Source organism: Coffea arabica, chromosome 1e (assembly GCF_036785885.1).
Source record: "Coffea arabica cultivar ET-39 chromosome 1e, Coffea Arabica ET-39 HiFi, whole genome shotgun sequence".
Classification (NCBI taxonomy): domain Eukaryota; kingdom Viridiplantae; phylum Streptophyta; class Magnoliopsida; order Gentianales; family Rubiaceae; genus Coffea; species Coffea arabica.
Window position 1 is genome coordinate 57,632,490 of NC_092311.1, and position 15,374 is coordinate 57,647,863.

At 36.4% G+C, this 15,374-nt stretch overlaps 2 protein-coding genes across 4 annotated transcripts; one reads left to right on the forward strand and one right to left on the reverse strand.

Moving 5' to 3' along the window:
* Window positions 1–905: 905 nt before the first annotated feature.
* On the forward strand, window positions 906–4,741 carry LOC113716563 (cyclin-P3-1-like). 2 transcript variants are annotated; one of them, XM_072068180.1, is made up of 4 exons: window positions 906–1,564; window positions 2,866–2,964; window positions 3,185–3,600; window positions 4,147–4,741. In XM_072068180.1, the coding sequence occupies exons 3-4, from the start codon at window positions 3,200–3,202 to the stop codon at window positions 4,397–4,399; spliced, it is 654 nt and encodes a 217-aa protein (XP_071924281.1). In that variant the 5' UTR covers window positions 906–1,564; window positions 2,866–2,964; window positions 3,185–3,199; the 3' UTR covers window positions 4,400–4,741. The 2 variants fall into 2 exon arrangements, with proteins under 2 accessions (XP_071924281.1, XP_071924278.1); XM_072068177.1 differs by lacking the exon at window positions 2,866–2,964 and having other exon boundaries at window positions 910–1,564.
* Window positions 4,742–8,650: 3,909 nt separating this feature from the next.
* Window positions 8,651–15,172, reverse strand: LOC140015527 (ARM REPEAT PROTEIN INTERACTING WITH ABF2-like). Of its 2 annotated transcripts, none has more exons than XM_072068191.1 (19): window positions 14,782–15,172; window positions 14,471–14,634; window positions 13,523–13,695; window positions 13,323–13,443; window positions 13,166–13,240; window positions 12,953–13,047; window positions 12,707–12,782; window positions 12,492–12,599; window positions 12,005–12,133; window positions 11,833–11,901; window positions 11,631–11,690; window positions 11,126–11,249; window positions 10,908–11,047; window positions 10,365–10,428; window positions 10,199–10,278; window positions 9,875–9,939; window positions 9,660–9,777; window positions 9,455–9,579; window positions 8,651–9,093 (listed from the first exon to the last, which is right to left on the reverse strand). In XM_072068191.1, the coding sequence occupies exons 1-19, from the start codon at window positions 15,038–15,040 to the stop codon at window positions 9,000–9,002; spliced, it is 2,139 nt and encodes a 712-aa protein (XP_071924292.1). In that variant the 5' UTR covers window positions 15,041–15,172; the 3' UTR covers window positions 8,651–8,999. The 2 variants fall into 2 exon arrangements, with proteins under 2 accessions (XP_071924292.1, XP_071924285.1); XM_072068184.1 differs by having other exon boundaries at window positions 8,834–9,109.
* Between the last annotated feature and the right edge of the window lie 202 nt (window positions 15,173–15,374).

The following is a 15,374-nucleotide window of genomic DNA, read 5'->3' on the forward strand; positions in this document are numbered from 1 at the left end:
AGCACCGTTTTTTTTTTTATATTAAAAAAAAAAAAAAAAAAGAACATGATGGAAGCGTAGCTGTATTTTGTACGGTAGTGCTAGTAGTACTTTAGATTGTAACCGGGTGGGTTGATGTGGACGAAATGGGAATCTAATCAACCCCAATTAGTTTATTCCCAAAAAACAAAAAAAAAAAAGGAAAAAGATTTCTGGTTGTCAATGATTTGGGTTTGGACAAGTGACCCACTACTGTCTGGGGCTTATTTCGCGGCATAAAATAAAACCGTGATGGAAATTGAAAGCGTGATTTTCAGCACCTCCAAAATTGCAACAATCAATTGAGACCCCTCCAAATCATATACGTTGCGGTAGGTATCAGTCCATTTATCAAATTTTGTGGGGGACAAGGATTATAAGGTTCTGTCCAACTAATGCCCAGTAAATATTTGTTATGATATAGTTGTTGAAGTGTTAAATAGGGGGGGAAAAAAAAAATTATGTTGAGGCAAAAACGTTGAGCGTTGTCATGCAAGAAAACGGCCTCAGTACTCGACACCTTCTCCGTCTCAATGAGCTGTTTAAGGTTAAACTGGAAGCTGCTTCCAGAAATCTTGTAATGCACTGTAAATTGTGGTTTGACGGGTTATTGTCGGAGAGGCAAAATACAAAACCCTCTTTTAGTTCCGTTCTCGCAGTACTAAAATGTGTGTTTGCAGTTGAAAACAATAATCGCATATGTCTTTTTTCATGTTTAGATGGAATCCCACTCTTTAGCTTTAATACTTGTCGGTGATCAAATTTCAGAACAAATCAAATTGTGTAAAAAGAGAGTAGAAAATGACGTAGGGATGAGAGCAACGCAACACGCCCACGCCCACGCCCACGCCCACGCCTGGAAATGGTTTTCTGCTGCTAACACTGCAAAACAGTAGCAATGAAGCCGATTACGACACAAATACTGGTAGTAGTTGGACAAAAAAAAAAAGGAAAAGAAAACCACCGACAGCTTTGCTTCCATAAACATTACAGAGAGAGAGAGATGATGAGAGAGCCGAAATGGGTTGAAAAAACCGGATCCAAGTTTTGATTGTAGATGGGGTTTTCAACAGTAGTTTTTACCTTTGCAATAAAATTTTAATGGGATCTGGGGAGTTGAGAGAGAGAAGTTTAATTTTCCATGTGAAGCTACCTAAAAGACAACCAACTCGGAAGTAGAGAACAGAAAAAAGAAAGAAAAGGAGAAAAGGAAACAGAGGAAGAAAAGAAAGAAATATTACTGTAGGTGTATCACTTGCGTGTTCATTGAATAATCAATCCTCCTTTTTAAGCCTTTGCCCTGCATATAAAAAAACCATGTAGAGACCAAAAAAGTGGGGTTGTGCTCCAGCGGGTATAGTACCTTCCTCTCTCAGAGACAGGAAACAGAGAGAGCTGCTTATTCTCTTCTGTTTCCCTGTCTCTGTCTCTTTTCCTAATGCTGTGACTCGAGTATCTGTTTCCTGTCATCATCGTGAATGGTGCTCTCCTCACGTAGTGGAAGATTGAACTGAAGATTCAGATATCAGATCTCTCCAAAATTTGTGTGAGCTACTCTCATTCTTCACACCATATGCGTTTGGAATTGTTTTAATTTCTTCATATTGAATGGGGTTTCTTTGACGGTTAATGCGGGTCATCTTGGGGAGCGCTATTTGTTAATGGGCCTCTTTTTTTTTTTTTATTTAAATGTTCTTGCGAGCTTTGCTTTATCTCTTCCATTGGCCGGTTAGATTTGCTTCTTTACTACTCCACCCTGGAGGCTGTAGAGTTAATAAAGACTCTACATTTCTTGCTAAGTTGTTTATCCGGATGGTGTTTGTGAAGAATTTCTGGCAAGGAGTCAGATGCGAAACCTGGTAGAAAAATTTCAAGAATACTTTAAAGCGCATCCAGAATGGGAAACCTGGTAGAAGTCAACAGATGGTAACGAAGGGGAAAGTTTAGAATTTCCCGTACTCCTATATAATCATAAATTAATATGATTCCTTTAAACCTCTGTTTAAACTTGTTCAAAGTTTTAGGAAGGTTGTCCTGTTCTTTTGTAGTTTATGTGAGAGCGGTTGAGTGCGTGTGTGTGTTTTTGACTGGCAGCATTCTGAGATAAAAGTAGCAGCGAATTTAAGACTATTGCCATGACAGAGTGTAAGAAAAACTTTGTTCTCTTTTCCTGGGCATTGAGAATTAATGGAGGTTCAGTAAAATGGGATGGTGTCCGTAATATTTTAACCCAATCACATGTTTTAGCTCATTCAAACTTTTGCTATTTTGACAGGAAAACTTCATAAACGATTTTGCTCGCACACTGATATCTGTTCTACAGAAGTGAGAGTTTATGGTGTCGTTGCTGTTAACTTTCAGTCTGATTTATTCGCTCTAACAAAATTGCTGGTGTTTTTATCTTTCTTTTTCATTGAAAATGCCTCCTTTTGTTCGTTGGTTTATCTAGTTGTTAGGTCCACATGCAGTCCTTGTGCTTGATTCCTATGATTAAAGGAGTGGTACATGGTTAGCCAGAATTCTACATAAACGTGGATTGTGGGAAAAGGAAAGAAAAGACAAAATAGGTTATTTCCTGAGGAAGAAATCCTAGTGTACTCCGTTATGGTGATCAATGGAGCCATAACTCTATATTTGGTAGATATAACATTTGGAAAAGAAAGAAATGATAAAATGGATTATAGTAGAATGGTCTCCTGACCTAGAACTACTTGTTTTTGGATCATTTGTAATATGTATCTTCAACAAATTGGGTGATATGAATTGAGTTTCTAGATTTTCGGGAGCTTTTGCTTGTAACAAAGTTGATTTGGGTGTCTTATTTAAACTTCCATTCTGGAATTTTAGGAGTACAAGTGGTCTTGCGTTGACTAGTTTCTGGAGTCTGCTGTGTGCCTACAATCCAATATTTTGGAATTCAGAATCATCGTTTGATGTTTGCATGAGGTGATTTACCCCATGACCAAAAAATGATTTCTTTCATGCTGAAAGTCATTTTCTGCATCCATCCGGCTTGATATGCTGTTTGAAAATGCAGTTTTGAATATGAACATGAACTAGATCCACTTCCAGTTATATATTGAAAACATTTCATAATTCTCTCCTTTCTCCATGAAGTAGTGTGTTATATTTAGAACTCGCATTCATTAGTGTCATTTTGTTGCAGTGTTTCTCTCTGGTCATGGAAACATTGGCTCTTAAAACTGAGAATGCGTGTTCCGAGACTTACTTAAGACTGGGGCTCGGAGAATCTGGGAAGGGAAGTACAGGAAAACCCCGACTGCTATCATATCTGTCCTCGCTTCTTGAGAGGTCTGTTGAGAAGAATGAAAGGTTTCTTGAGACTACACAAACTAAAGACGTTATTACGATATTTCACGGTTCAAAAGCACCCTCTTTAGGCATTGGACTATACATTGAACGAATTTTTAAGTACTCATGCTGCAGCCCTTCCTGCTTCATTGTTGCATATATTTATGTGGAGAGATTTATTAAGCGCACCAATGCTGTTGTAACTTCTCTTAATGTTCACCGCCTTCTCATCACCAGTGTCATGGTGGCAGCAAAATATATTGATGATGCGTAAGTTTACTCAAACTCATAATGTAAGCAGTTTCCGATATATTCTACCTATCTGTTTGCTTCCTAGAAACGAAATTGATCTGCTTTGAAATTAAATGGCTTTGACTCTCTAAGCGTGAGATTTCAGAAAGAGTTGAAAGACTTCTGGAGCCCACCAAATCTTATCAAAATGTTGGGGGATAGTGGAGCATGGGGTGCCATTACTACTTTTTTCCTTGTAGATATTGAAAGGAATGGTCTGTGGTTTTTGTCCATTATTTTCACAACGGATTGGAAAGCAAGACAATCCATTGAAAAGGAGTGTTATTAAGCTATAATTCCGTTCTTAATTGGAGAACTTGACTTTCAATTGAGGACAACTCGTTGCCTCTCACTGTTTCATCAGAGCATATTGTAACTCTGTTATTTTTTAACTTGCGCTGTACTTTTGGCTTTTTTTTTTTTTTCAACACAGGGAGTATCCCAATTTTGCCAGACTAATCTCCCTGCGCCTGTTACTTTTGGCTTATTTGTCTTTGGTAATTTCTGATTTGATGTTACATTCAGGTTTTACAATAATGCATATTATGCCAGAGTTGGAGGTGTGAGCACATTAGAGTTGAACAAGTTGGAAATCAAGTTTTTATTTGGTGTGGGTTTTCAGCTTTTTGTAAGCAGTGATACCTTCGGAAAGTACTGTGCGCTGTTGGAAATGGAAGGTAGTGGAGGTGTCCAGATCGAACGCTCAATTCAGGCATGCGGAATAAAGGGCAGTTGGCCAAACAACGAAGATTCGACTTGTGCTACAGCTGCTAGATGAAGATTTTCATTGTGTGGAACTATATAACATTCTTGACAGTTTCATGCTAGTACACCAGCTTGAATTTGCTGCCACGAGTCAAAGGTTATCAATATGAAAGATCATTCTTTAGTAAATAAAATTTGGGTTGCTCTAGATCGTCCTTGCTTCTTTGAAGATATTCTTCTCTAGTACCATGTTTTTTGCAGCTGTAGTGATGATTCTTCTTGTGTGAAAATTCGGTTTATTTCCAGAGTTCTCTTTTGTGCTGTACAGAACGTGCTGTTTTACGTAGAGCAGTGCATTTAATTCGCACTGCCAGAATGGTAGACGACAATCTAATGGTTTGAGTTTTTCTCTTCCCTTCTGTATTTCTTTGATGTCTATTAATACCAAAAGCTAGTCCCAAGTTTCTCAAATGTTTGAGACAAAGTTATTGTAATTACTAGGGGGAAAAGCCCACGCAACGCGTGGGAGTTTAGTGCGTATAATTAAAGATGGTTAATAATTATTATTTGGCATTTTCTAGTATAAAAATTGAAGTATAACAATTTTATGATGTGATATTATAAATAAAAAAAATCATAAGTTATATATTTAGTTAAAAAATATAATATGCAATAAAACATAATTATAAGATATGATTAACTACTTTGCATCTAACCTACTATAATAAAAGACCTATTTATATCTGCTCGTGCATTTTAGGGATATTAAAATTTGTTATTTAGTTTGAATTTGATCTTGATTTGAGGGAAATCCACCACATTATCTTGTCATATAAGTGAGATTTGAACAATTAGCATACTTGAAGAAATCATTGCTAGTGGAATTTCGGTTCTCGCAAGCCAAATTCTTGAATTTATATTGATTCCAAAGACATATATCATCACAAGGTCTTCACATTGAGCAAGCAATTAATTATAATTTATTATATGATTTAGAACATATAACAAAGCATCTCCTTCTCGATAAGGGTTACAATCACGAAATATCAGTTTTGTATTAGTTGCAAAGATATACAACAACTAACATGCTAATTTAGAGGAATAATTACCTCAAAAAAGTACTAAAGCATCTTAATCCACTCAATTCAAGAAAAACAATTAAAAGTAATAAGATACATACTTTAGATTTGTAGCTAAATAGTTTTAAGTAGATAGTTAAACATATTGGCAAATCAGATCAAGTGAAAAATTGTCTAAATGGAATAGTCAATAAAGTAGCAAACGATTTGAAAATTAGCCTAACTAATAGTTAAAACAACAAAAGAAGTAGAAGCAATCTATAAATGGAAAAATTTATGATGATAAATTTATTTTAAACCATAAATAACAATTAACAAGTGTGGTCTCTTCCTTATCAAACTTGTCTAACATGGACAATTGAATTAAAATACTGAAAAATTATTGCACATACAACTTGCAATAGTACAGATTTTTTACAACAAAAAAGTAGATTGATTAAAGAAAACATACCTATTAAAAAAGGTGTTATAAAATGGGGAAGAGGAGTAGCTAATATAGCAACATCCGAATTCAATATGTTGCATGATTGTGGTGGAACAAAATCTATAAGTAAATGAAATGAATTTGAATAGATGGGGGTTACTATGGTAACGGTCGAGAAATCAGACTTCTTTACTAATTGACATTAATTGTGTCTTAACATCTATATATCATAACTTTGCAAATAACTGATGAGAAAGACTTTAAGAAATTAAAAGATTTAGATATTAATACAATTAAATGATTAGAAAGGCTTTTATGTAATTTCACTAAAACACAAGATGAATTCAGTTGTACCCAATGTTTAAGCAGATATCAAACACTGTCACATATCAAACTTACCCCTAGCTTTAAATGTTTAAAAGGACATCCAAGTAATTACAACAAAACTAAATTAGTTATAATGATTCACATTCAATACTCTAAATGCACTTCAAACACTCTCGCATTTCTAAAAAAACCCCACCTTTGCAGTTGAAATTCAAGCTCTAAACTCATTCTTATATAGTATAAGGATATACTAAATGGTTTGGGCCTACAGCTCTTGATTAAATGGAGATGACAAAATGACTTATGTGAGGGCCAAGGACACGTTACAAGGGATTAGCAATTCTTCGGCTACAGAAACTTAAACTTTTCATTAGGGGGTGAAAGATAATTCAACAATTTATACTGGCTACATCCCATCTTTTAATATGCTTATCGGTACAAAATGAAAATTAAAAAGAGTGGTACTAAACAACATAAATAGCGATAAAGGCTGCACAACATAAACGAGAGTAGGATTTTATCAGATAGAGACCGTAGAAAAAAAACGAGACAATGACAACTATCACACTCATCTCATCCTATCAACATAAACTGCACTCTCATGGTCAAAATCACCGTTAATGTAATCCTCCCACAACGCCATCCAAATGTTCTTCTTCAATTTTTTTTTTTTTTTGGCGCCAAACGATGATAGCTTTCACAGATAAACCATAAAGATTACAACGTACGAGGCATTGCTCTCACATCCTCTTTGGCCGCAATCTGATTGTCAGTCCCCTCTATTTCTGATTTTCCTCGGTTTTCCTTTGGCTAAGTCAGTTAATGCTGCTGTCTTCTAATCGGCTAATTTCTTAGAATATATGTAAAAAAAAAAAACATCACAAATGTATCTCTGACACTTTCTATTTCTCAATCTATACTCAACATGGCAGCAGGATCAATTGTGCAGAACCTCTGCAACAATTTCAGTACACTAAGCGGCCCACAAAATTTTTTTTTTAAATCACCCTGTCCCCAGTCGTGTCCAGTCAGCACGGCTGGGGACAAGCGGTCAAAAAAAAAAAAAAAAAAAGGGCTTTGTCAGCCTTTGCCAGCATTTGTCATGCGACTGCCAAAGGCTGACAAAACCCATGTGACGGAAGGAAATTTTGGCTAATTAGACTACCAAAGTGATTTACAAATCTACAAACAAAAGAGTATTCATACTAGTTTCATAAGTAGGCTTAAATTATATCAGATCCTAAACTTAATAAATTTACTTAAACCCCTAATTATACCTTAAAAGTCAAAATTAATTCACCAAAATACACATTAACATCATAAAGAAAGGCCAGGACTCAAAAAATGAGAAATTATATCCATTTTTTGCAAATGTTGAGACCCTGGCATAATTATGCAAATGTTAGGGGACAAATTATAAATATAATTTATGGACTTATATGAAAATCAGTAAGCATAAGAACATAATAAAATTTTTACAAATTTAAAGAATGCCTAAAACACATAAAATATCTAAAACTACACATTAAAAGAAAAACAAAGGAAAGATAAAAACAAAAAAGAGCTCCATATTCTTTAACCCAATCTGAGTTCCATAACAATTTTGGACATTTGGCTAAGGCATCTGATCAAAACAGAAATTGCTTACGTGATTCTAATACAATGAATGTAAGCCCAAATGAAATATACGAGTAAGTCCAACTCAAAACTAAAGTAATTAAATTTAAAATCTAAACACGACTATACTCTACCCACTTATGAAGGCTAAATCTTAGTCCATGAATAACTCCCAAATGTAAGTCCAGTAGAATTTTTTTTTTATTTTCTATTAAAGTAGCCCCGAAGTCAGAGTATTTTTAAAAATAAATACATTGATTAGCTTAAGTATATACAAAAAACAAAAAAAAAAAAGGAAAAACCCTTGTCATAATTTAATAATGTTTTACTGATTTACAGATAAAACTAAATAAAAAATAGCGTTGACTTTGTTATTAATTTGAAATACTACAATTAGTCATTTTTTGCTATCAACTTGCAAAACAGACTTCGTATGCCTTGAAAGCAAAAGCCCCAAACCCTAAAACCCCAACTCTAAAACATTAAAGCAAAAACCCTAACCCAAAAATCCTAAACCCTAAAGCCATTTTTTTTTACGCCCAAAGTCATCCGACAGGGGCTGCAGCCGTCAAGGTATGACAGCCGCAGCTGTGCAGCCGTGCTGACTATGCACAGCTGTGGCTGACACACCCTGACGGCTGCGACTGACACAAAAAATTCAGCAAGTATCAAAAAGCCCTGCAAAATTCATTCTTTGCTTAGAAAACCTCCCTGTCATACATACATTTGTGCGATATTTTTTTTTTTACATATAATCTAAGAAATTAGCCCTTCTAATCCTTTCGCAAATCGTATTCACATTTAAATATTTAAAAATAAGAGCCAATTCAGCTTGTCAATCACACAGTTGTTAATTTATTAGACAACACCCATGAAGTTACCAAACCATTCTGCTTTTTTTTTAATATATATATATATAGCTTTTTTCAGGTACAAAATGCATTTGGCTGTTCAGCTTGTGCGAGGTACATTCTTCACATTAACCAAATACAGTTCTGTTTGAAGGCTCCTCTGCTTCCCTCAGCTGTGCACTTCTATCTGAGAGACTTCACAACTGCCAATTGTGCAGTGATAATGAATCAGTCAAATTCTGGAGATTGCATTCAACCATGAAATGCCGATGCATCCAGATCAAGAGAATCAATGGTTTGCTTTCACCTATTCCATCTGTACATTCTTTTTCTCTGTCAACACAACTAAGTCAAAGAACAAAACTGGCCCAATATCTATCTCCGTAATTCAGCTTGGGTAGGCCGGATAAGCGCCTTTAAGAAGTACTGCCGTGTCTCTGGTAAAATGCGTTGGATCAGATGCGAATACCTGCAGCTCAAAAAACCTGAAACCCATAAGGCATCAACATTTGCTTATAGATTGAAAAGGCAATAGTGAAGGCCTTTGTGCCACTTATTTTCTGTAGTTTCATTTTGATTAGTTTGCAGTGTCTATCGTTGACAGCAGAGCATGATGCAATCAGTTCAAGACCCAACACGCAATCCAGTAGCAAAACCTCCAAGTGGTGACAACTTCAAGCCAACCACTTCGAAGACACTCCTAAGTAAGACTTGCAGGAACCAAGCACTTTTCAGTTTCTATCAATTTTTTTAATTAACTTTTTATGGTAATAAATCTATCAAGCATTCTTTACCGGAAGAGTCAGAGAGAGGAGGCGATAGTACCATACCATGGCATGAGACTTAATTTGTCAAAGTTCTCGAGGATAAACAGTATACAAGCATGCTGTAATGACATAGCATTGAATGCCTCTGATAGCTCAAACATCAAAGAAACATTTTCCACCGAGATATCCTTCCAAACACAAGAAGAAACCATCAGACCTAATATATGACAGGCCCAAGAGAGATATTCCTCTTGTAAATTGAACTTACTTGAGCAATTGAATATTCACATAATCGTTTGAGGCCCTCCAGAAGATACTGATCAGCAGCTCTCAGAAGATCCTGTGCCACATCCAAATTGACATTGACTGATCCAGTGTATATGTACCTGCAACAGAGAATGTAAGCATATATAGCATTTTGCAAATTCATAGTTTCCTTCAACTTAAAGAGAAGTTGAAAAATTTTGCTAAAGAAAGACACACCTCATCATCAACTCAAAAACATCCCATCTAATATTAGGAATCTCTATATCTTTGGCATCTCTCTCCTACAACACCATTAAGAACACTGTTAAAATAATTTTCAGCGAATCAACCTGAAGGACAAATCATGTGTCAATACATATCTAGATAGCTTGCACAGATTCCAATGACCAAATCTATGCTCAGACATCCAAAAGAGCCGTTGTTGAGCAACCAACAGGAATATGTTTCAACATTGTATTTAAAACGGTTTGGGCATGACTTCGGCATTTCAACAAACAAAATTGCAAAACAAATAAATTTTCAAACTAGTATTAAACTCACCCGGTAACCACCATCAAACATCGCTCTGAAAGCATCAGAAGAAGCAAGCAAGCAAATTCTATGAGCATAAAACCGTTTCCCTAACAAGTGAAGACAACAGCAATCAGAAAAACTGATTAACAAGAACATATTTAAAAAACACCAGAGGCACAGCATGTTAGCTTACCTTCAATTAAGAATGTGACATCAGACAACGTAGAATTATTTACATACTGCTCTCCCAAATACACCTGCAACAACAAATGACAACATGATTGGCTAAATTGTCAAATCTCACCCAGGCAGAATGGTGAACTATTTAGAGTTTGCAACTTCACACTATTAGATAGGAAATCAAATCCTTTTCAGAATCGATGACAAGGTATAAGCATGAACTTTAGTGCTTCAGTGATTGTACAGAACTTTATACAATATTGAAACAAAACAGTTTCATCAATATTGAAAGGGATAATCCAGAGGGCCTCATCAACACCACTGGTAGATCCTCTTTTTGTGACAGTTCAATAGAGGCATCAGAATTTTATATTAATAACACACAAACATCAATTACTGAAATGACACTGGTTTTTCCATCACCACAAGGAGACATAGAAACAGCACAGGAGAGATATAGCCTTCAGAAATTCCAACAAGCTAAGCAATGTCAATTGAGCTATTGGTGAGTCCATGAGCTGAAACTGGCAGGGATAAATAAACCACCACAACTCACCTGGGGTATCGGTGATGGAGGAGCAGCATCAACAGGAGAAAGTGTGCTAGCTTTGCTAGCCAATTTGTACAGAGCAACAGAGGCATCACGTTGGTGTTTGAAGTTCGTCGATTCAAGAAGCTCCAAAAGCAGCTCAAGACCTGCATATAAAAGAATAAAAATGGACTCTCAAAAGTCTATATGAACCATTTTACAAAGCTTTTGGAACAGATAATTACCATTGTTATCAATAAAAATTGTTCTCTGATCATCTGGAGAACAAAGATGGGCAAGGGCCAAAGCAATGCGTCGTTGTACAACCTTCTCTCCAACACGCATCAAATACAACAAATGGCTCAATACCTGCAGAGTTATATATAACCAATTAAAACAGGAGTAATCAAGAGGGGCAGATTCATAACAACAAATAAAGCAGATGCTAATTCCTATGAAAGCATGACCAAAATGCTTGCAATAAACTCCCAACTATCAATAGTAACTTGTCCCCATTGTTCTAAACATAATAGTGTTATTCAGGTTACCTCTCAACAACATTGACTTTGTAAATTAAGCTGTTCTAAATTAGAAAATCCATTGCAGCAAGTAAATGACATTCAATGGCTTGGCCAATAGATAGCCAAAATTCTGAATGTAATCAATAATTCCATTTACACCTAAAATCAGAAATTAGATTGTTCAAATTGACATCAACATCTAAAGTGGACTCTACCAAAAAGGACTCACTCGCCCATGGATCTTCTCCTCTAATCTCTTCAACGTTTTTGCTACACAATCTCTAGTTGGCTGCATTTAAAAGAATTCTATGTCAGCAGAAGGCAAGAAAGTTAAAACCAATTCAAATCTTTCAGCTGACATGCTATATAACTGTAAAATCAGTTCAGAAAGAGAGAAAATCTAGTGGGTAAATTGCAAAATTGGTACAGACTTGCACAATGAATTCTCCATCTTGAAGTTTCTGAACACCTCCAACCCTAATAAGATCTGCAACATTGTCCTACAAGGGTGGTAAACATAACTTAGCAGGTGAAAAAAAGTAAAAGAAGCAATTCAAATAACAAATCAAAATTTCAGCTGGGCTGATAGAAAGTCCGAAATACCTCATTATCTGCAAGTCCATAAAGTGCAAATGCAGCATTATGTTGCAGAGATCCATTTTTTGAATCAAGAAGCTTCAGTAATGGCATTATGCCACCACTATGAGCAATTCCAGCCTGGTTGTGCATATCCTAATACCCCAAAACAAATGAAATAAAATATTTGAAGTCAAAGGACAATACTCTTAGAAAAGTTGACATCAACCTAGCAATCATTGCAAAAAAAAGAGTAGTCATAACATAACCAACCAAAATTATACAGACATAGGAAACACACAAAAACTGACTCCATTCCACAGAAGACATGTAATGCGCATTGATTTGAAGGATGAATAGGAAACTACAACAGGTAACTTAATATAAAAGAGGAAACAATCTGCAGGGAAACATCAATTAGCAAAACCATTGAAAACTATTAAACTTATAGACACTACAGAGAAAAAGGAACATCCAAGGAGCAAGTAGTAAGACAAACTTCAACAACAACTACCTGTGCCAACCTCCCCAGAGCAAAGGCTGACATTTCCCGTAACTGAGGATCTGGAGATTGCAGCATGTCGATCAATGGCCTCACAGCACCTCTCTGAACAATGTGAACCTGCAAACTCGTACATGAACTTAAACTAAAGAATAACCAGGAGTGGTAAAAGAGAGTAATTGATAGAACATCTACTAGCTATATAGGGAATTTATTCTTTTGTCAACCTTACAATCTGAATCTGTTGCAGCAAATTGCCCAAGTAGCAAAGCAGCTTCTCTTTGGCTCTCTGAACAGCAGGAACTGTAGTCAAAATATAACAAAAGCAACGACACTGAGAGTGAGAAAGTGAAACCTTGAAGAGGATAACATCCATGGCCTTGAAAATCAGATAGGAAATTTAATCTTCTAAAATAAAAACAAGAAGTAAAAAAGAAGCTAATGATGCTGACTAAAAAAAGATCATGACTAACCTAAGTAATCCAATAACAGGTTGCAAAGCTCCAGCAAGAAGAACTTCTTTCTTTATGTTAGGTGATGAATGAACCAAATTCCCAATAACACCAACCTGAAGAAGGCATTGATTTGCTATCTTAACAATAGTGGCCAGCTAAGGCATGACTTCAACATCTGGAGATACCAAATTTGAAGCACAATATAACCATGAATTTTTCAGGGAAACTAACCGCTTCATAATGGATCGCAGCATCCTCAGAACGAAGCATTAAAATAAGTGTGGGCAGAGCATTGCATTCCACAATCTGCAATTATTCAAAATAAATCTTTAAGCAAAGAAAAAAAAACTGCCAAGATAAATTTATAAAAACCAGACTATTCGTCAACCTGATTCTTGTTCTCATCATTCTTAAATGCAAGTGTTCGCAGAGCTCCAGCAGCTGCTCTCTGCACCTTTGTGTCAATGAACTCGAGCAATTCGACAAGAGGGGGGATACCACCCTCAATCCTAACCATATGATTGACAAGTATTAAGTCAGGATGACATACTAGAATAAACAGGCATCTCCGACTGAAAAAGGAAATACCTAACACGAGTTTTAATACTGCTATTCTCATGAGCCAAATTAGTGATTGCATCTGCTGCCCTCCGAATAACACCATTGACTGCCCTAGAGTTTTGACCACTTCTGTGTCTCTTTAAAAGGTCCACAAGATGAGGCAGGGCTCCAGCATCTACAATGAGTTGTTGATGCTCTGGCTGTAAATTAAAGCAACATTGAGCAGCAAATTCATTAAAAAGGCATAAAAAAATAATAGCAATAATAATTGCAAAGTTTATGAATGTCTCAAAAGGTGTTCTTAATTAATGGTTTTGTCTCATCTTGTAGGGTTGTTTCTTGACTTGAACATTAATTTTAAATAATGTAGAGAATAAGAACATGACAAGCATCTTAACAGATAAATAGCAATACAATTACCATAATAGAGCCTATTGCATTAAGCAAATGCCTCATACTTACAAAATGTAACCATTTGCCGTGGATAATTAGTTAATTTAAATTATAATTCTTGGTCACTGGGAACTTTTGATACAAGTTAGAGCGACTTTCCATTTCACCATCATTGCTTTGATTAAGTACAAGTGAAACTATTACTAGGATTTTGTACTCAGATGCCAAATTCTGCGAGCTGGTTACCGATGCATAATCCAATTCTTGTTAAACTGTACGTAAGCTCATAAAAAGTCTACAAATAGTGAAGGAGATTACACCAATCAAATTTCTGGGACCATCCAAAGAGCTAGTCCAAAAAAGGTTAGAAAATCTCAGATGCTGGACATAAGTTTTACTGCGTTCAACTACCAATTACAAAATCTCCTATTATATAAAGCTTACGCTTACTTAGTTCCCTAAAAATTTTAGTGCTGCTGTAATTAATTTTTCTACGTGTAAAAAGACAGATTACATACTGATTGCACAAGGAAAATACAAGCATAGCCGACTATAAATGAAGAGCAAAAGTTCTGCACCTACTTTAATAGCAAGAAGACCGAGAGTGAATGCACTTCCTTTCTCGACTTCATGCTCGTAAGGTCTCGGTGCACTGTCTCCCTCTCTCACTGGCGGCGGCGGCGCCTGGAGATGCCGCACCAACGCCGGAACCGCTCCACAATCCACAATCACGTTAACAATCTCCTCTGTAGCAACACAAATCCTCAAAGATCAATACGCAAACGAATCAAACGAACAAGAAATCTTAACCTAAAAGCCAAAACTTTCAGTAATCATGTTTAAACAAGAACGAAATGAAATGAAAATCAAGAAATCAGCAGGTTCGGCGCTACCGTTCTTGGCGAGTTCAGAGAGAATCTGAATGGCGCGCTTCGAGGAGGCTCGATCTGCCTCGATCGAAGAGAAAGTAGAGTCCAGAATCTGCACTTGAGTGCGAACCTCACGGACGAGATCTTGGTGAGCGTCGGGAGGGGAGAGAGCTTCGATCTTACGATCGTCCTCGAAATCCTCGTCAAGCTTTCTCTTCAAGCTTCTCCTCGCTGCTGAACTTGATGGTAATTGTTCATGGCGTCTTTGGCTCTGGTTCTCCATCGAGAGTGTGAGGAGAGAGAAACGAAGAAGATGATGAGAGAGAACACGATGTGAAAAGGTGCGTGAAACGAGACAGGGGAGTGGGTGTTCTGTGTGAGAGGGCAATTTGGGAAATAAATTTGAGTTTAGTGTGAAGTGGGAGTAAAATGTTCTTCCGTTTCGCAACCTCTATATCGGGCGGACAACTTTGGGCAAACTGGCCGCCCACTGAAAATTTCAGATTTGAGAATTAAACAAACTAGACTCCCGCCAATCTATTACTCTTGTAATGCTTTTATACGCCTAAAACTTGGAGACTTTGCTGTGGTCGTTAATTAATTAATTTATTAATGGA

Excerpts from the sequence above, each read along its gene's own strand:
- LOC113716563 (XM_072068180.1), top strand. The coding sequence starts at position 3,200 with ATGGAAACATTGGCTCTTAAAACTGAGAATGCGTGTTCCGAGACTTAC. Across the intron at positions 3,601-4,146 it reads GCAAAATATATTGATGATGC|GTTTTACAATAATGCATATT; the intron begins GTAAGTTTACTC and ends TGTTACATTCAG.
- LOC140015527 (XM_072068184.1), bottom strand. The coding sequence starts at position 15,040 with ATGGAGAACCAGAGCCAAAGACGCCATGAACAATTACCATCAAGTTCA. Across the intron at positions 13,444-13,522 it reads AGTATTAAAACTCGTGTTAG|GATTGAGGGTGGTATCCCCC; the intron begins GTATTTCCTTTT and ends TCATATGGTTAG. Across the intron at positions 13,241-13,322 it reads ATGATGAGAACAAGAATCAG|ATTGTGGAATGCAATGCTCT; the intron begins GTTGACGAATAG and ends GAATAATTGCAG.